The sequence below is a fragment of the Ahaetulla prasina genome, chromosome 5, assembly GCF_028640845.1.
Source record: "Ahaetulla prasina isolate Xishuangbanna chromosome 5, ASM2864084v1, whole genome shotgun sequence".
Classification (NCBI taxonomy): Eukaryota; Metazoa; Chordata; class Lepidosauria; order Squamata; family Colubridae; genus Ahaetulla; species Ahaetulla prasina.
In genome coordinates this window covers 76,090,053-76,110,962 of record NC_080543.1, presented here as the reverse complement: position 1 = coordinate 76,110,962, position 20,910 = coordinate 76,090,053, and the positions used below count along the sequence as shown (strand labels likewise).

Below are 20,910 nucleotides of genomic sequence, written 5' to 3'. Positions count from 1 at the left end.
AAAATATCTTCTCTTATCTATTTATTATCTTCTTTTATTTCTTCTATTTACTCATTATTATCCATCATCTCCTTAAACCTCTCTTCAAACACATTTCCTTGTTCTTTAATCAAATCCTCCAAAGCTACTTCAGATCCCCTTCTGCCACCAGTTTTAGGTGTCTTTTAGGGCTTTTGTCTTGTAAATCCTCTTTACTGTTTGCTTCCTCTCACTTTAAGTTTCCGCAGCCAATTAGCTGCTAACTTCAATCCGGAAAATTTTTGAGCTTTAAAAGTTTTTTTCTTCTTACCTGCGAGTTGGCCAATCGCTCGCCTGGTAACAATACTCTGTTCTGATCTCACCTCCTGCTCAATATTCTTGTGTGGCCATCCTGACTTTGGCAGCTTCTAATGGCTGCCTTTCCTGTCGTTGGGTTGAAGGCTAGATGCCGGTGCTGCAGGGAATTTGCAACTTCCCTGTTCATGCCAGCTGGTGCCTTCTTTCTTCGCTGTCCCTCCAGGACAGCTATGGTTCATTGAGAACCCCCAAAACGGCAAGAATTTCAGCGTTCACCCCAGAGCACCGGGTCACACTGTCCCATCGTGACACTGGCCATGCCCCTTCCACCTTCTGCTAGGTGTGTCTTATATTTTGGAGCGTCTTACAGTCCAAAAAATATGGTATTTCATCCATCCAACTTATTTGTATTTTCTTTAGAGGATTTATTCCACTTCTTACTTTGGTTTTATTTTCTTTTTTTCTTTCTCAGGACATCTTGTATCTCACTTATGTTTTGGGCCAAAGCAAAGCAGCCAAGAGTGCTTCGAAAAAAGGCTCTTATCCTCTACTTGCCCTTCTTCATCAGTGTTAATGGGAAGATCAGATCATTTCATTTTCCATTTGAAATCTTCTATTTCTCCACAGTAAAGTTGGCAGAAAAAAATATCAAGGCTGTGCAATGCTGTACATTGAAAGGAAAATAGGTCCTTCTGGTACATATGCATGTAGCATCTATCAGAAGTATCTTAAACAGAATGCTTTTCTTCTTGCACAGTCCTTGGAAAGATACAGCTGCTTTAAGCATCTGCCCACTTATTTACAATCCCTACTATTGCGTGCTCCCACAGTCTTGGTGGGAGGGGATCTGGTTGCTGTCCCCACTATTTTTTAATAGAGAAAATTCCTTTTGTGTATTTACTTGGATAAGATCAGTGAAACCTATTTTTAGCATTCTGTAATGAACAAATTGGCTGGGATGTATGATATAGTCCTTTTCAGAAACAGACTGTCGTTTTCAGAATAACCTACAAGTTGTTTACTATGCATTTAGTTTTAACCAATCCTTATTTTACATACTTTTTACATTTGCTATATTTTTATGACTTATTTTATATAGTACCTATTTTATTTGCTCAGTGCTGAATCTTATATGTTTATACTTTGAAGGTGCTTCTGACATGAATAATTAATTATGCATTTAATGTTAAGGAATTAATTGACACTTGAAGACAGTAGAATAAAGGAAAAGAAAATCTGACAGAACCTTTGGGTTTAACCCACCTATCTTCTAGGTTTAATGTTTGTGTGTGCATGTATGTGTGTGTGCACACACAGACACACAGTGAAGGTAGAATGAAATAGGATTCAAGATACGAAGAAGCAACTTGGACCAATCTACAGGTAGTCCTTGCTTACGGCCACAATTGAGCCCAAAATTTCTGTTGCTAAGCAAGACATTTGTTATGTGAGTTTTGCTCCATTTTATGACCTTTCTTGCCACACTTGTTAAGTGAATCACTGCAGTTAAGTTAATGATTGTTAAGTGAATCTGGATTCTCCATTGATTATGCTTGTCAGAGGTAGCAAAAGGGATCCCAGGACACTGCAACTGTCATAAATATGAGTCAATTGCCCAGCATCCAAATTTTGATTTCATGACTGTGGAGATGCTACAATGGTCATAAATGTGAAAAATGGTCCTAAGTCAGTTTTTTCAGTGCTGTTGTAACTTCATACTGTCATTAACTGAACTGTTGTAAGTCAAGCACTATCTGTGTAATATAATTTTTTAAAAAAGATTTCAACTCTCATCTAATTCCACATTTCCATGGATGCTATTCCCTGCTAGACCCCTAGTGATCACAGAAAAGGAAGTGCAGGACCTATTTCACAGACAAAAGCCAGGAAAAGCGCCAGGCCCAGACAAGATAACTCCTTCTTGCTTAAAAGTCTGTGCTGACCAATTGGCCCCCATCTTCACCCATATTTTCAATAAATCACTAGAGATGTGCTATGTTCCTTCTTGCTTCAAACGCTCTACCATCATCCCAGTGCCGAAGAAGCCCACCATCAAGGAACTGAATGACTACAGACCAGTTGCTCTAACATCTGTAGTCATGAAAACCTTTGAAAGGCTAGTGCTTTCCTACCTGAAAACCATCACGAATCCGCTTTTAGACCCCTTGCAATTTGCATACCGAGCAAATAGATCAACAGATGATGCTGTTAATATGGCTCTGCACTACATCCTACAACATCTTGAGTCTCCAAAGACCTATGCAAGGGTCCTCTTTGTAGACTTTAGTTCAGCATTCAATACCATCATTCCAGACATTCTTCTAACTAAGCTAAACCAGCTACAGGTACCGGAACAGACTTGTAAGTGGATCACAAGCTTCCTAACAAACAGGAAGCAGCAGGTGAAGCTAAGCAAGATCACATCAAATACCTGTACAATTAGCACAGGGCCCCCCCAAGGCTGTGTGCTCTCCCCACTTCTCTTCTCTCTGTATACCAATGACTGCATCTCCAATGATCCATTTGTTAAGCTACTGAAGTTCGCAGATGACACAACAGTGATTGGTCTCATTCGAGACAATGACGAATCCGCATATAGACGAGAGGTCGAACGACTAGCCTTGTGGTGCAACCAAAACAATCTGGAACTGAACACACTCAAAACCGTAGAAATGGTGGTAGATTTTAGGAAAAACCCTTCCATACTTCCACCTCTCACAATACTTGACAACACAGTATCAACAGTAGAAACCTTCAAATTTCTGGGTTCTATCATATCGCAAGATCTCAAATGGACAGCTAACATCAAAAACATCATTAAAAAAGGACAACAAAGAATGTTCTTTCTGCCAACTCAGTAAGCTCAAACTGCCCAAGGAGCTGCTGATCCAGTTCTACAGAGGAATTATTGAGTCTGTCATTTGCACCTCTATAACTGTCTGGTTCGGTTCTGCAACCCAACAAGAAAAACACAGACTTCAGAGGATAATTAGAACTGCAGAAAAAATAATTGCTACCAACTTGCCTTCCATTGAGGACCTGTATACTGCACGAATCAAGAAGAGAGCCGTGAAAATATTTGCAGATCCCTCGCATCCTGGACATAAACTGTTTCAACTCCTACCCTCAAAACGACGCTATAGAGCACTGCACACCAGAACAACTAGACACAAGAACAGTTTTTTCCCGAAGGCCATCACTCTGCTAAACAAATAATTCCCTCAACACTGTCAGACTATTTACTGAATCTGCACTACTATTAATCGTTTCATAGTTCCCATCACCAATCTCTTTCCACTTATGACTGTATGACTATAACTTGTTGCTGGCAATCCTTATGATTTATATTGATATATTGATCATCAATTGTGTTGTAAATGTTGTACCTTGATGAACGTATCTTTTCTTTTATGTACACTGAGAGCATATGCACCAAGACAAATTCCTTGTGTGTCCAATCACACTTGGCCAATAAAAAATTCTATTCTATTCTATTCTATTCTGATTCTCCCACATTTCCTTAGAATTGAAGTCTTCAATTTTTAATTTCCTTTTCTATTGGAGTATGACATTTTGACTAAAGCACAAATGCTGATGGTTATGATTGAGATGTATCAGAAAATGCATCTGATTTATTTACAGAATCTAGATGTGCATTTTCAGATGTGTATTAGTATCTTGTTAGCTATGTAAACCTGCTCCTTGTTTAAATTTTCCTTGCAGTTTCAGGACAAATGAGTATGGATATGTATATACAGTGACATGATTTGAATATTTATTTTGGAATGTCAACCCTTTCTTGCTAGGCAACAATCAAGCGTAGGCCACGATATCCAAATATTTTTGTATGATCCTTCATGGTTTTAATAGTATTGTTTCGTTCTTTTTTAATCTCTGTATGCCATTCAGGGTTGTGAAAGAGTAGGTAGCCTGAAAATTAAATTCAAAATAAATGTATACATTTTCTAGAAAACTGGATTTTTTTGAAAATTAAAATGTTACAGAAACAAGAAAGCATGCCATTCATTATTAAATATACCATTCATTGAAATCTCAGTGAACCTAGCTAGCGTTTGCTTTTCAGCCATTCTTTGCATGACTTCTGCTTACACTTCTGCTTTTCAAAAGTGCAATCCTGTAGTGGTCCTTGGTCAGGTTTATCCCATTAAATATTTCTGACTGGGTTTTATTTTGTTTCAGTGCGAAGTAAATTAAGAGAGCTAGTGGGAGCATCCACCAATTGGAGGTATGGTATTGTATATATAAATCATGGTACAATTGCATTTCTTAGAAGTGAAAGAATTCATTACAATTCATTCTTGCAGATTAATAATGGCTTGTAGCTGCTTAATAGAGTAAACCTATGATTTAACTGACTAATGGGGGAAAGAGTATGTGAGACTCAAATGCCAATTAAGTGCAAATGAGATTTTATACATGTCTATTTTGTCCATTGCATCTGAAGTCTGATAAACTGAGGTTTGGTTGTTTTTACCCACATGACATAATCTGATTTTGCTTTACCCTTCATCTAGAGACCATGTGCAAGTGATGAATGAAAGAAAATCCTTACATACACTCCTTGCTAAAACCCAAGCTGACCTGCCCCCTAGGAAAATGAAAGACAGCTATATAGACGTTATCTTGCCTTTAGGAAGTCAGCCCGAAATAAGAGAAAAATATCTCAATATGCAAAACACTGTCAGGTAAAGATAGACTACTTTTATTTTTCAATAAAATAAAACACTTGGTTGTTCGTGCTGTGACATGCATGCATAATTAATAATTAATTAATTAATTAATATTTTAGATTTGGTCGAATACTTGAAGACCTTGACAGCTTAGGAGGTAAGTGGTACTTATATAATTTCATTTTTTCTAGTGATCTGATAGGTAGGAAAAATTTGAACACGTTTGAATTATATAACATCTATGTCATTGTTAATTAAACATACTGCATAGCTTTGAAACTGGCTGTTCTCTTTTAGAACCACTGAACTGATATTACAATTAGCATTGTTCTTAATGACTATGGTTCCTTGGGCAAGATGAAAATTGGTAATGAAGTGCCTCAGTGGGATCAATGAAAAAAGGTAGAAAAATTGGTTGATCCTTTGAATTTTTTTCTCCCCATCTATTCTGAAAGCAGTTATTATGCTTAATGAATTAAATTGAGTTAATTATTTAAAAGTGCAGATAACATTATTGCGAGTTCCTGCTTAATGTATTTTTTGTAGCAATGAAAAATGCTTCTGGAATAAGTGAGCATGTCATTTTTTGCTTTATTAATTCTTTACTTATATACAACCTTTTTATTTGTACAAACTCTATAATAAACATATAAACTGAAAGCAGAATATTAAATTCTGTGTAATCCAAATTCAAAAACAGTGCAATCAATTATCTATTAAAAGTTTGGCAGCAGTTTTTGTTATTTTCCTGCTATGTTATTTTAAGTATTTCCAAGTAGTTGTTTATTAATAGAAGAGAATATATATTCATGTACATCCGGATTGAACTGTCAAGACCTTGGTGCTTTCTAAGCTTGATTGTTCATTTGTAGATGTTTCATTACCCAACTAGGTAACATCTTCAATGCTAGAAGGGTTTGCGCATTGTTTATATATAGTAGCTTGACCTATCAGGGTACAGTGTACCCTAACACTCTAATCGAGGAACTACCATTTCAAACAATGAAGAAGTAAAGAACAGCCTAACCAAGAAAGTACAAAGGAGAAAACAACACCCCCACCAACACTGACAGGGAAAACCACTGTACCAGGGGTGAAATGTAAAATTTGTTACTACCAGTTCTGTTGGCGTGGCTTGAAGGTGGTGGCAATGTGACTGGGTGGGCATGGACAACTTTTTTTTACTTTTAAAAGTATTTTTTCTTCTTCGGCCAGAGAAAAAATGCTTTTAAACCTCTCCTCTGATGATCCCAGCTGAGTTGCCTGATTGTCAGAGGCTTTTCTTTTCTTTTAAAAGTATTTTTTTCGGCTGAAGAAACAATGCTTTTAAAAGTAAAAAAAAAACAACTTCTGATGATCGCATGGCTCAGCTGGACATGGGCGGGGAGGGGGGGGGCAGGGATTTTTGCTACTGGTTCTCCAAACCACCAGCTGCCATCGCTACCGGATCAGGCGGTCCAAACCAGGAGCATTTCACCCCTGCACTGTACAATATTACATGTTGTCATAAATAGAATATATTACCCCTACTAGTCTTAATTTGGCAGACTGAACTCTCTTTAATCATATTATAAGGCAGGTAGCCTATAAACTTTGTACATTTAAAAATGTCTTTTGATGATACAACAATCATGCTGAAAGGTTTTCACCATTCCTTAGGGAAAATATGTAAGTTCTAAGAGTATTTATTTATTAGAATTTGTTGAACAAAAATGAGAACAAGTATAAAAGAAAACAAACACAATGACAGGGATGATAGGCATGTTAGTGCACTTATGTACACTCCCTCTACTGACCACTTAAGTATGATGTGAGGTCCACGGAAGTCAATTTGTGACTGAAACTGAAAATTTGTAGCTGGAACAACTGAATCATGTAGAGCATTCCAGACTTTGACAACTCTATTACAGAACAGTCAGGTTTAGAAAGATTTATATTGAATTTAAAGCGGTTGTTAGTGTGCGTATTGTGATTAAAACAAAAAAAGTCATTTACAAGTAAAACATTACGTATAATTTTGTATGCAATATCTAGGTCTGACTGTAAGTGACATAAGTTATCCAAACTGAGAATTTCGAGCCTAATAGCATAGGGAATTCTATTGTGTACAGAAGAGTACAAGACTAGGGGACTTCCGGTGGCGCTGCTTTCTTCGCTAGACGCCTGAAAATGCGCCCTGTGCTGAGGTTTTGTAAAAGCTGGCGAAAACAGCGAAAATCAGCTGCTCGCCGGCTTGAAGTACCTTCCCTGGGAGAAAGGAAAAGGAAAGAGCAGCAGAAAAGTGGTAGAACTCCCCAGAGGTTTTGCTTTTGAAAGTGAAGCCTTGGAGGGTTGAGTCCCACATAACTCCACTGAGCTCCGAATCCAGCGCGCTCCTGCAGCAGCAGGAAAAGAAGAAAGCGACCACGTCTGCTCAAGTGATTTTTTTTTGGATTTCTGGATGCAGACGGAACAAACACAAGTGATCGATCATTTGGATTGCAAGTATTGAACCTGACTTCTATCCTTTAAGAAAAGAAACTTTCTATCGTTTTAATTAAGATTGCTGAAAATGGCATCTGAGAGGAAGTGAAAGTCGAAAGTTGTTTGTGTAATCAGGTGGAGAGTGTATTTGTGGATTGTAATAAAGTGGAGGCTCTCCTACATTGAAAGGAAGATAGAAGATAGAAAAGGTTTTTTTTTATTTTTCATCTTTGATTCTGACTTTATAACTGAACTTTAACTTGGAATTTGAAATGGCTTCTAAACCACCTAAACCTACAACAAGAAGGGGATCTGAAGTGGGTATGGAAGATATGTTTAAAGAACAGACAAAAATATTTGAAGAAAGGTTTAAAGAAGTTATGAACCATATTGAACTGACTAGAGAGGAAATGAAGAAAATAATAAAAAAATAAGAGATGATATTTTGATGGCTTTTCAAGGTTTGGAAAAGAATTTGGAGGTTTTGGGAGAGAAAGTGGAAGAAATTAATCAATCTAATCAGCATTTGGAAAATAAAATGGGAGAATTGCAAATAAAAGTGGATAAAAATGAAGATCAGGTGGTGGTGTTACAATATAAGGTGATGGAGGGGGCTTTGAGAATCAGAGTCTTGCAGGAAGTAAAGGATGAGGACCTTAAGAAAATTCTATCAGAAGCTTTGGCTGAAATGTTAGGATTTGATCCACAAGAGGTTGCTTTTCAAATTGACAAAGTATATAGGGTTAATTCATGGATTGCTAGACAAAAAAAATTGCCAAGAGACATTGTGGTTTATTTCTTGACAAGAACAATGAGAAATCAAATTCTGCAAGCCACGAATCAGAAAAAGTTCCAAATAGGAGAACAAGAGGTGCTGGTTCTGAAAGAGATTCCCCCTAAGATGTTAAAAGACAGGAAAGAGTTTATATTTTTTACACAAGAGCTCAAGAATCATCAGATTCAATTTAGATGGGAGGTTCCAGCTGGTCTCACAGTGTTTTTTCATGGAAGGAAATATTGTATTGAAACTGTGTTGAAAGCGAAAGACTTCCTTTTTAATGTGCTGAAAGTTGATCCTGAAGCAACAGATAAAAGCCCACAAGAGAGACAAATGAGTATGGAAGCCGACGTGGCCCCTTTGATGTTATTATCCCAAGAACGGCCACAAGAACAAAGGATGACAAGGGTGGCTACTAAGCGTAAATAAAAGGAGGATCAACTTCAAAGTAAAAGTCAGGATTCTATTACAGAAGCAGAAGCAGTGAAAGTTGCTAATTTGACTGAGATGGCTAAAATCTCAGCCTTTTTGAAAGACACTACTCCAGTACTTTTCGGCGGTCTTTTGGGAGGCTTCTTTGTCAGCCGCTGTTCTGTTTCCCTCCCCCAATACTTCCAACAAAGAGTCAGTCAAAGGCCTTCTTTTCTAGTTTATTTACATAGATAAATGTTCTGGTCACGTCTACCCACGGGCCTGCCAAGTCTCTGGAGATAACTAGGAAATTATAGATAAGGCCAGAGTTACTCACGAATATATTCTTCCCTCCATTGATATAGTTTGCCCGTGCAAATTCACTGCTTTGTCCAAGACAAAAAGCCAGGAAGTCCCGCCTCCTGCTTTTATAGCCTCTGTGCATGTCACTGTGTGACTCATCATTCCTTGACTTTGTCCCAACACCGCCTCTGCTGCGCGCGCCGGTCACGTCTGCGCAGTCTTGCATCAAGCCAAAATTGTTCTTGGGGCATTGCCAAATCAGAAGAAGGCCCAGGAGAATCAGGCCTTGCGAGCCCCTCCTCCTCCCTTTGGATTGGTGCCAGGGAGGGAGAGGGCCCAGGAGAAGCAGGCTTTGCCAGGTCTTCTTCCTCACTTTCTGAATCATCCGAGTCCAGGAGTCTGAGTCCAGGAACCTGGGTCACAACAGCACAACAGTTTCCAGCAGCAGTGGCTGGCTGGGGGCCGCAGTGGCTGGCTGGGGGCTGCTGAAAACTCCAGTCAGCTTGCCTTCCAGACTCTGGACCAGCCACCGTGTAAGGTAAGCAGCCTAAACAAAGAGGTGGTGGTGGGGGAGGAAGCGGGGCCACTAAAGGAGGGAAAACAGGTGACTGGCAAAGGGAGGGCAGGGGTAGATAGGTGGAAATTCCAAAAGTTTTCCTACCTTTTCCTGTGGGTGTGGCTAGGTGGGGGGGGGTCAGGTGACTGAGTAGGTGTGGGTGTGAGTGACATCAAGTTGGCCATGTCCACTCAGTCACATGCCCCCCATTTAGTCATGCCCACTGAACTGGTAGCAAAAAATTTTGAAACCCACCAGTGCTCTAAGATTGGTCTAGTATAAGTTTTATAACCTCTAATTAGCAAAACAATGTTTCCAGAAAAAAAGCTGCGAAGAATTAAATTTATACCTAGGTCCTTGACAAAGTGAGGGTCATCAGCTAGTTCAATGCCACCTAGCTTATACTTGACATTCTGATTACATTTACCAATATGTAAGACAGAGCATTTATTGATCGAAATTTGAAGATGCCAAATAGATGACTATTCAGACACAGTCGAGATCACTTTGCAAAATAACAGAATTATCTGTTAATTAAGTAATAGAGCATCTAATCAGACCCAGGAGCATATAAAGAGATTGTATAATGTGTTGCTTGAAATAGATTCGGAAAAGGATTTGGTAAAGGACTGTATGATAAAATGGGCACAGAATATTCAGGAACCAATAATGTTGGAAACATGGGAGAAAATTTGGGTTAGAAATGTTAAGTTTATACAAGCACAGAATTTAAGGGAAAATTTTTATAAGATGTTTTATAGATGGCACTTAGATCCCCAAAAAATTATCATGTATGTATCCTGATATCCAAGCGAAATGTTGGAGGTGTGATTGTGATGACGCTACATATTTTCATATTTGGTGGACTTGCAAGAAAATTAAGGCCTTTTGGATAAGAATTTGGTGGATTATTCAAAATGTACTGAAGAAGAAGATAAAGTTCCTGCCACAATTTTTCCTTTTGGGAATTATAACGGATTGTACAGGGATTGAGACTAAACTGATTCTGAATTTAATAACAGCAGCAAGACTGTTGATTGGACAATACTGGAAGAAAGAAGAGGTACCTACAATAGAAGAATGGATACTGAAAGTCATTAATTTGGCTGAGATGGCTAAAATCTCAGCTTTTTTAAAAGACAATACGCAGGAAAGATATTTAATTGAATGGAAAAAATGGATTGATTATCTACAAAACAGATATCAGATTAAGAAATATCAGATTGCCTTTGAATAATTAGGAAGTTATTTTATGTAATGGGGGGAGTTGGGAGATGAAAAGGTTTGAATGAGGTTAATTGGATTGGAAGGGAAAATTTTATTCTATGTTTGGTTTATGTATAACAATACCTTGTGATTGACCCGGGAAGCCGGGGGGGGGGGAAGGGAGGGGGGAAGGGGGTTTTCTGGGAGGGAGGGGGAAAAAAAGGGGGGGAGATAAAATTCAAAAAAAAAAAAAAGTAATAGAGCATCTCTGTTTATTTGTTTACAGTTCTTATTTGTTACACTCATACAAAAAATGAAGCCACTCTGAGATCTCCTTTATCAATTGTTACAGCACTCGTGGATAAAATTGGTAGGTGTTTAATTATTAATGGATTGATATCTGTATGGGAAGTTCACACCGCGTTATTCAGTGAAAAACAGCTGAGATTTAAACTCTGATATTGGGAAGGTGCAAAAAGAGAAGTCAAAGCTCTCGACACTTTTAGATGATCTTTTTCAGGAATAACTACATGTTCTGATGAATATACATTTCTGGCCAACATGTCATTTTTGAATTTTATTGTGGAACTTCAACCCCCATCAGTCCTCGGCTGCTTATTCCAAGATGGCGCCACTGAAGTTTGCCTCGGTAAAATGCTCTCTAATGGTTTCTTTATTTTTAATTATTCTCTGCAACTCATTACAGATTTCTTACGAGACCATCTGCTAAAAATTAAGCAATTATTCTCTCCATTATGCTCAGAAGTCCAACTGAATAAATATATCACTTCATAGGCTAGACATTATATCACATTATATCTTAGATACTGTATCTGAACAGAACAGAAAAGACATGTGATTACTTTTTTCTGGAAAATTAAATAATGGTGTTTAACATTTTAAAAGACCAAATTCTTGCAAGAGTACCAAGGGTATCAATGTTTTTGCTTAAGTTGCAGGAGTGCAGTGGAAAATAATTGATACTACAAGGTTGCATGAGCTGAAAAGGTTGCTGATCCCAAATTGATCTCTTAAAAGTAGTATTGTCCTCCCTTAGATAAATGTTGATTATCAGTTCTTAGAATCTGCTCTGACCTCCATCTTCTATTCTTTTAGGTTTATGGAAGCAGTATATTCATCCGGATTGTGATATCAAGTTCACTGGGAATGTTTCCTGGGTTGGAAAAACTTCAATGGAAGTGAAGATACACATGCTTCAGGTTAATGACAGTGAACTTCATTTGCTCTAAGAGTTTCTGAATTTAGATTCTTACATTTGGCAAGCTAAACTGCGTCCTGTAATAAATGCCTGTGGCAGGTTAGCCAAATACCCTGTTTCCCCTAAAATAAGACATCCCCTGATAATAAGCCCAATCAGACTTCTGAGTGCATGCACTATAATAAGCCTCCCCCCCAAAATAAGCCCTCCCCAAAAATACTTAAACACATGCACAGCCGATCCCTGCCATTTCCTCTGGTTAGGGTTAGGGAGACAGAACTGGAAATCAGGTAAGATGGCAAGAGGACCCCCATCTTGCTCCATGCACCCCAAAATAAGACATCCCCCAAAATAAGGCCAAGCACTTATTTTGGGCTTCAGAAAAATATAAAGCAGGTTCTTATTTTCAGGAAAACACGGTAGTAAAACAGAGTTCAAAAGGAATAAGTACAAATTGGAATGTAACATCCGTGTTTATTAAAGTGTATTGTGGTCTGTTTGATGTGATTTTTGATTGGCACAATTAAATTGACAAAGAGAATCTTACTTATAAACTCTTTTTTTGGCAGTATGTATTCTACTTAAATTTCCTTGCTTTTTTTCTTTTTGGCATCCAAAGAAAAAAATAGTTCAGTTCTGAAAGTATATCAAGTTTTAATTTAATTATCACTGGATACTGTTTCTAATCATGTTTTTCCCCTCTCATATTCTTTTATTTTAGTTGCTTGATGCAGTCTATTCCCCTGTGTTAGATGCAACTTTTGTCATGGTGGCCCGTGATCCAGAAAATAAAAGGTAATGTTCCTAGCAGTTTATTTTAAAAAAAACAAGTGAGGAATGCAAGTGATTGTAAAAGGTGATGAACCTATTGACCTTCAATTATTGTGGAACTTCAACCCCCATCAGTCCTCGGCTGCTTATTCCAAGATGGCGCCACTGAAGTTTGCCTCGGTAAAATGCTCTCTAATGGTTTCTTTATTTTTAATTATTCTCTGCGACTCATTACAGATTTCTTACGAGACCATCTGCTAAAAATTAAGCAATGTTTCTTTAAGGAGCAGCTTTCTGTAATCTCACTCCCCCCACTCTGTCTTTACAAATGCGGAGGAGATTCTAACACAGGAAGAAGCAATTTCGCTGGAGCCATGGATTACCAAAAAAACCAAACGGAGAAAGCGAAGAAGGAGAGGTAAACGGGCGGGAATTCTAATCAATCTAAGAAATAAGAGAAATAAAACTCCTCTTCCTTCAATTTTCCTAAACAATGTACGTTCACTTGCTAATAAGATGGATGAAATACTCCTCTTAAACAGATACAATTCTGATTTTCACAATTCAGCAGTCCTATGCTTCTCTGAAACCTGGTTAAATGAATCAATTGAAGATAGCAGCCTGCATATCCCAGAGTTTCAGATTGAAGGATCAGACAGAATTACCGAAACATCTGGTAAAAAGAAGGGAGGAGGCTTATGCTTATATATCAACAACAGCTGGTGTCAGGATTTAACTAGAATATACAAATTCTGTGACGAAAGCCTAGAGACATTATCTAATTGCTGTTTATGTCCCTCCACAAGCCTGTGTAAACAAGACATTACGAACTCTAGCTGACCAAATTATGGAGGCTGAAGCCAAATACCCAGATTCACTGGCCATTATTTTGGGAGATCTAAACAAGGCAAACTTAAGGAAAGAGCTACCAAAATACTTTCAACATGTCAATTGTCCCACTAGAGGCAAGAATACTTTAGACCATTGCTACACAACACTAAAAGATGCTTAGCGGTCTTTACCCCGAGTAGCTGTAGGATACTCTGATCACTGCATGATTCACCTCATACCTGCCTACAGGCAAAACTTAAAACCACAAAACCAACAATTAAATCAATGAAGACTTGGACTGAGGAGGCAAAATTAAAGCTGCAGGATCGCTTTGACTGCACTGATTGGAATATTTTTAAAGATACCTCTGCAGACCTAGATGAACTCACAGATACTGTAACATCATATGTCAGCTTCTGTGAAGACCAATGTGTACCGACAAGGAACTTGTGAATATACAGTAACAACAAACCTTGGTTCACAGCTAAACTTAAGCAGCTAAGTCATTCCAAAGAGGAAGCCTACAGAAAAGGTGATAAAATGCTGTACAATCAGGCCAGAAATGTAGTAACAAGGGAGATCAAAGCAGCAAAAAGAAGCTACTCTGTAAAGCTAAAGAATCAGTTCTCAACAAATGAACCAACAAATGTGGAAAACTCTTAAAAATATCACCAGCTACAGCAAACCTCGTTCCCAGGCTGAAGGATATCAACAACTGGCAGATGATCTGAACATGTTTTACTGCAGGTTTGAAAGGAAACTACAGCCACTTATCTCCACAGCCCCCATCTCAGACACACCAACAAGAGCCAAGCCTCCTACAACTGATTCCATCCCATTGGGTTCACAACCCCTAGTGATCACAGAAAAGGAAGTGCAGGACCTATTTCACAGACAAAAAAGCTCCAGGCCCAGACAATATAACTCCTTCTTGTTTAAAAGTCTATGCTGACCAATTGGCCCCCATCTTCACCCATATCTTCAATAAATCACTAGAGATGTGCTATGTTCCTTCTTGCTTCAAATGCTCTACTATCATCCCAGTGCCGAAGAAGCCCACCTTCAAGGAACTGAATGATTACAGACCAGTTGCTCTAACATCTGTAGTCATGAAAACCTTTGAAAGGCTAGTGCTGTCCCACTTGAAAACCATCACAGAACCGCTGTTAGACCCCTTGCAATTTGCATACCAAGAAAATAGATCAACAGATGATGCTGTTAATATGGCTCTGCACTACATCCTACAACATCTTGAATCTCCAAAGACCTATGCAAGGGTCCTCTTTATTTATTTATTTATTTATTTATTTATTTATCATATTTTTATATGGCCCTTCTCCGAAGACTCAGGGCGGTGTACAGCAAAGGTAAAAACATAGATATCAAAAAGTTTAAAATACAGTAACAAATTAAAAATCTAATTCAATATGCTGAGAAAATTTAAAAACTTAGTAAGTAAAAATTAATAAAATATATTAACCCCTTAAAACCCCCATAAAACCCTCAATTAAAACTGTATTATTTAGGCCAATCCTGCTTGATGAAAAAAGAAGGTTTTGAGCTCGCGCTTAAAGGTCCGAAGATCAGGGAGAAGACGTAACCCCACAGGTAGTTCATTCCACAGGGCCGGAGCTCCCACAGAGAACGCTCTTCCCCTGGGGGTCGCCAGCCGACATTGTCTGGCAGACGGCACCCTGAGGAGGCCCTCTCTGTGGGAGCACACAGGTCGAAGGGAGGTTACTGGTGGCACAAGGCGGTCCTGTAAATATCCCGGTGCAATGCCATGGAGCGCTTTAAAGGTGATAACCAGAACCTTTAATCGCACCCGGAAGACCACCGGCAACCAATGCAGCCTACGCAGGAGAGGTGTCACATGGGAGCTACGAGAAGCTCCTTCAATCCCCCGCGCGGCTGCATTCTGCACCAGTTGGAGCCTCCGGGTGCTCTTCAAGGGGAGCCTCATGTAGAGAGCATTGCAGTAATCCAGACAGGAGGTAACGAGGGCATGAGTAACTGTGCATAATGAGTCCCGATTCAGGAAAGGGCGCAATTGGCAAATCAGGCGGACCTGATTAAAAGCTCCCCTGGCGACGGCCATCAGATGGTCATCTAAGGACAGCCGTGCATCCAGGAGAACACCTAAATTGTGCACCGATTCCCTGGGGGCCAACAATTCGCCCCCTACAGTCAAGGATGGAGTTAATTGACTGTGCCAGGACGCCGGTATCCACAGCCACTCTGTCTTGGATGGGTTGAGTTGGAGTCTGTTCGTCCCCATCCAGACCCGAATGGCCTCAAGGCACCACATCAACGGCTTCGTTGGGGTGGTTCGGGGTGGAAATGTACAGCTGAGTATCATCAGCATACAGTTGACAACTCACCCTGAAACCACGGATTATCTCCCCCAGCGGCTTCATGTAGATGTTGAACAGGAGAGGCGAGAGGATCAACCCCTGCGGAACCCCACAAGTGAGCTGCCTAGCAGTCGACCTTTGCCCCCCTGTCAACACCGTCTGCGAACGGTCGGAGAGGTAGGAGGCGAACCACCGAAAAATGGTGCCCCCCACTCCCAAACCCTCCAACCATTGCAGCAAGATACCATGGTCGATGATATCAAAAGCCGCTGACAGATCCAGCAGGACAAGGACAGAGGAACAACCCCTGTCCCGTGCCCTCCAGAGATAATCAACCAACGTGACCAAAGCCGTCTCTGTGCTATACCCAGGTCTGAAGCTGGACTGGCACGAGTACAGATAGGCAGTTTCCTCCAGGTACTGGGGAAGTTGCCATGCCACCACACTTTCAACAACCTTCGCTACAAAGCAAAGGTTGTAGACAGGACGATAATTAGCCAAAATAGCCGGGTCCAGGGAAGGCTTCTTAAGGAGGGGCCTCACCACCGCCTCTTTCAAGGCAGTTGGGAAAACTCCCTCTGTTATGTATTTAAACTTTAGGAGGGAAGTTTGGGCGGGAACAAGCACGTTGCTGATTGGTTGAAGCTCCAGCTGAAACAGTATTTAAAGAGGGGTTTTGCCTGTTGTTTGTAGCTGGGACCACAATAAACTAAAGAGCTGTTGTCACTTATCCCGTCTCCTGCCTCTTCATTGCCCGAACTTAACATTGGCGACGAGGATGGGATGTTGAGGCAGTGAGATAGGAAAAGAGCTGAAGGAGTATAGAATTCTCAAACCCAGCCAGTATCAAGAGCGGACACATAGCGATGTCGAGCTATACATCACCAGCGCCATTTGACCCAGCCAAGGAGAAATGGGGGTCGTACATGGCTCGCTTTGTGTTTCCTCGAAGCAAATGAACTGCAAGGAGTCTCGGATAATCGGAAACGCGCTTACTTCCTGAGCCACTGTGGACCAGAAGTCTTCGATACCGCCGAGTCGCTGTCGGAACCGACGCCTCCCAACCGTCCCGCCAGAAATTCAAACCGACCAATCAGAGCGCCGGAGCAACAAAACGGCCAGGGATTGGTCCATTCAAAAAGGGCGCGAAGTTAAATCAGACCACTGTACGAGTGGGCCACGCATCGACACGACTAGAAAAGAAGATATTCACCAAGACATACATTGAAGGGGTGCCGTGCAAAATGGAGGTGGACACCGGCTCATCAATCACGATTATGTCTTGGGACACCATCGCGAGGAACCTGCCCGACATCGTGAAACTCCAGCTTCAAACCCAAAAGCTGAGAGTGCAAGACTACCAGGGAAACCGGATCCCTGTTCGAGGAGTTACATCCGTCAGAGTGAAGTATGGACAGTTCAAGAAAACCCTGCCGATCACCATCGTAGATGGGACCCTACCGAGTTTGCTAGGACTGGACTGGTTCAGAGCTTTAGGCATGGAAGTAACCGGGGTTCACAGCAGTGGAGTCAACCTGAAGGATGAACTGCTGAAGGAATTCGAGGACATCTTCCAGGACTGCCTGGGCAAGTACGTGGGGACCCCTATTTCATTTAATTTGGATCCCCAGGTGGCCCCCATTAGGTTAAAGGCTAGGAGGGTCCCTTTCGCCCTTAAGCCCAAGATTGACAGGGAACTGGACAAACTAGTAAGCCAGGGAATACTAGTCCCCGTCGACCATGCAAAATGGGAGACACCCATAGTGACCCCAGTCAAACCGGATGGATCAGTCCGGATTTGCGCTGATTACAAGGCAACCCTCAATAAAGCGTTGCAAAAGAGTGCATACCCCGTTCCCGTAGTGTAACATTTGTTGCACTCATTAGGGCAAGGACAGGTTTTCGCCAAACTCGATTTGGCTCAAGCCTACCAACAATTAACAGTAGACAACGGTACAGCCGAGGCACAGACGATTGTAACACATCGAGGCGCCTTTAAGTGCACTCGACTCCAGTTTGGAGTCAGCGTAGCCCCAGGATTATTCCAAAACCTAATGGAACGGCTGCTACAGGGAATACCGGGGGTAGTGCCATATTTCGACGACGTACTAGTATCAGCAGAGAACTTAGATGAACTAAGGGTCAAACTACAGAAGGTTTTGGGCATTTTCAGGTCTGCAGGACTTAAGGTTAAACTTAACAAATGCCAGATAGGAGTCGAATCTGTAGAATTCCTAGGGTACAGGATAGACAGAGAAGGCATCCACCCCACGGAGAGCAAAGTGCGAGCCATTAGAAAGGCTCCGGCTCCAAAAAATAAGACTGAGCTACAGGCATTTTTGGGGCTTGTAAACTTCTATGCGGTTTTCTTGCGAAATAAGGCAACAGTAGCCGAACCGCTTCATAAACTGCTAGCGAAAAAAGCTGTTTGGTCGTGGGGCAAGGCTGAAGCTAGGGCATTCGAGGGTGTTAAGAATCTCTTGTCCAGCGATAGTTTACTCATCCAGTATAATGGGACGTTACCATTAGTCTTAGTTTGTGATGCATCGCCCTACGGAGTAGGGGCTGTCCTCAGCCATAGACTGCCAAACGGATCGGAGGCCCCCATAGCATATTTCTCCCGCACGATGTCCGCAGCAGAAAGGAACTACAGCCAACTAGATAGGGAGGCCCTGGCCATAGTTTCGGGAGTTAAGAAATTCCACGAGTACCTATTTGGGTGGGAATTCGAAATAGTCACGGACCACAGACCCCTACTGGGACTTTTAGCAGGCAACCGTCCAACACCGGTTGCACTTTCACCCAGGCTGACCCGTTGGACCATTTTCCTAGCAGCATATTCATACAAATTGCTCCACCACCCGGGCAAGGATTTAGGGCATGTGGATGCTCTAAGTAGATGCCCTTTACCAGAGACTATTGAAGACCCAACCCCGGGAATACCCGTCCTACTAATTGACTCTTTGGGCTCTGGCCCAGTCACGTCTAAGGAAGTGGCTAAGGCATCTTACAGGGATATGATCATAAGGACTGTGATCGGTTAGGTACAGAGGGGATGGCCCGCTGCGCCGGGAGAGCGTTTCAAAGACTGCAAAAAAACGTTCGGAATTGTCGGTACAAGGGGGGTGTCTGTTATGGGGGGATAGAGTGGTTATTCCGGAAAAATTACGAGGGCATGTGTTGGAACTGTTGCATGTGGGCCACCCGGGGATAGTGAGGATGAAGAGTTTAGCGAGGAGCTATGTATGGTGGCCACTGATGGATAATGCTATTAGTGACAGGGTAGGGAAATGCCAAGCCTGCCAAGAATCAAGGCCACTACCCTCTACAGCCCCCATAAGGGAATGGGAGAAACCCCAGGGCCCATGGTCCAGGATTCACATAGATTTCGCCGGGCCGTTCCATGGGCAGACCTTTTTAATCGTGGTAGATGCCTACTCTAAATGGTTAGAAATCATACCTATGAAAACCACAACAGCTGAAGCAGTTAGCACAGTCCTGAGGCATCTGTTCGTAACACACGGGCTGCCCGATACCCTAGTATCCGACAATGGCCCACAATTCACGGCAACACAGTTCGAGGGGTACTTAGCGGGAGAGGGCATCCGTCATGTCCTCTCGGCGCCTTTCCACCCGGTGACGAACGGACTTGCAGAACGTTTCGTTCGGAGCGCCAAGGAAGCGCTATCGAGGATAAGTCCAGGAGATTGGCAAACCAAAATTGATACCTTCCTGGCAGTCCAACATAGAACCCCTTGTGTGGCAACCGGCCGCAGCCCATCAGAACTATTGATGGGTAGGAAGCTCAGGTGCCCCTTGGATCGATTAAACCCAACATACACCCCTGACGGTTTCAGAGGTATAAGGGAAAAAACCAGAGAATTGACAACAGGTGACCCAGTATGGGCACATAACTATAGTGAAGGCCCAGCGTGGTTAAAAGGAACAATTATAGGGATAACTGGGCCGAAATCATATGTACTAGACATGTGGGATGGCCGAGTATGGAGACGCCACATAGATCAATGAAGAAAAAGAGCACCAAACAATCCAGAAACCAAACAGCCAGACCCTGACTACCCAATATTTGAACCAACAGCTAACTCAAATCCGAGGTGAGCGGAGGACTTATCTGAGTCCAAAGAAGTCCAGCGACGCCAACCGGCTCCTCCTGAAGACAGCAGGGACGACTCTGCAAATAATCCAGGGCCGGACGGCCCAGAGGAGGAGCTGGGAGGAACAAACAGAAGCCCTAATAATACCCTGGAGCCAGCCTCGTGTCACCTCCTGAGTGGCCAGCACCAGCCAGGAGGGACACGGGTCCAATAAACACGTGGTAGCATTCAACCTCCCCAGTATCCTTTAGACTTTAGTTCAGCATTCAATACCATCATTCCAGATACTCTTCTAACTAAGCTAAGCCAGCTACAGGTACCTGAACAGACTTGTAAGTGGATCACAAGCTTCCTAACAAACAGGAAACAGCAGGTGAAGCTAAGCAAGATCACATCAAATACCTGTACAGGGTACAGGGGCCCCCCAAGGCTGTGTGCTCTCCCCACTTCTCTTCTCTGTATACCAATGACTGCATCTCTAATGATCCATCTGTTAAACTACTGAAGTTTGCAGATGACACAACAGTGATCGGTCTCATTCGAGACAATGATGAATCCGCATACAGATGGGAGGTTGAACGACTCGCCTTGTGGTGTGACCGGAACAAACTGGAACTGAACACACTCAAACCATAGAAATGGTGGTAGACTTTAGGAGAAACCCTACCATACTTCCACCTTTTACAATACTAGACAACACAGTATCAACAATAGAGACCTTCAAATTTCTAGGTTCTACCATATTGCAAGATCTAAAATGGACAGCTAACATCAAAAATGTAATAAAAAACACAACAAAGAATGTTCTTTCTGCGCCAACTCAGAAAGCTCAAACTGCCCAAGGAGCTGCTGATCCAGTTTTACAGAGAAATTATTGAGTCTGTCATCTGCACCTCTATAACTGTCTGGTTTGGTTCTGCAACCCAACAAGACAGA

At 41.6% G+C, this 20,910-nt stretch overlaps 1 protein-coding gene across 5 annotated transcripts in view; it reads left to right on the top strand.

Annotated features, from left to right (window-relative positions):
* Positions 1 to 20,910, top strand: part of ACOT9 (acyl-CoA thioesterase 9) — a 101,065-nt gene that overhangs the window by 19,919 nt on the left and 60,236 nt on the right. For 3 of the 5 annotated variants that reach the window (XM_058186714.1, XM_058186715.1, XM_058186712.1), the window contains exons 4-10: positions 4,477 to 4,522; positions 4,812 to 4,982; positions 5,087 to 5,124; positions 10,971 to 11,054; positions 11,205 to 11,333; positions 11,801 to 11,904; positions 12,625 to 12,698. In XM_058186714.1, the coding sequence (XP_058042697.1) occupies positions 4,477 to 4,522; positions 4,812 to 4,982; positions 5,087 to 5,124; positions 10,971 to 11,054; positions 11,205 to 11,333; positions 11,801 to 11,904; positions 12,625 to 12,698 (646 nt within the window). The remainder of the gene's footprint in view (positions 1 to 4,476; positions 4,523 to 4,811; positions 4,983 to 5,086; positions 5,125 to 10,970; positions 11,055 to 11,204; positions 11,334 to 11,800; positions 11,905 to 12,624; positions 12,699 to 20,910) is intronic. The other 2 variants (XM_058186713.1, XM_058186716.1) reach the window with 2 other exon arrangements.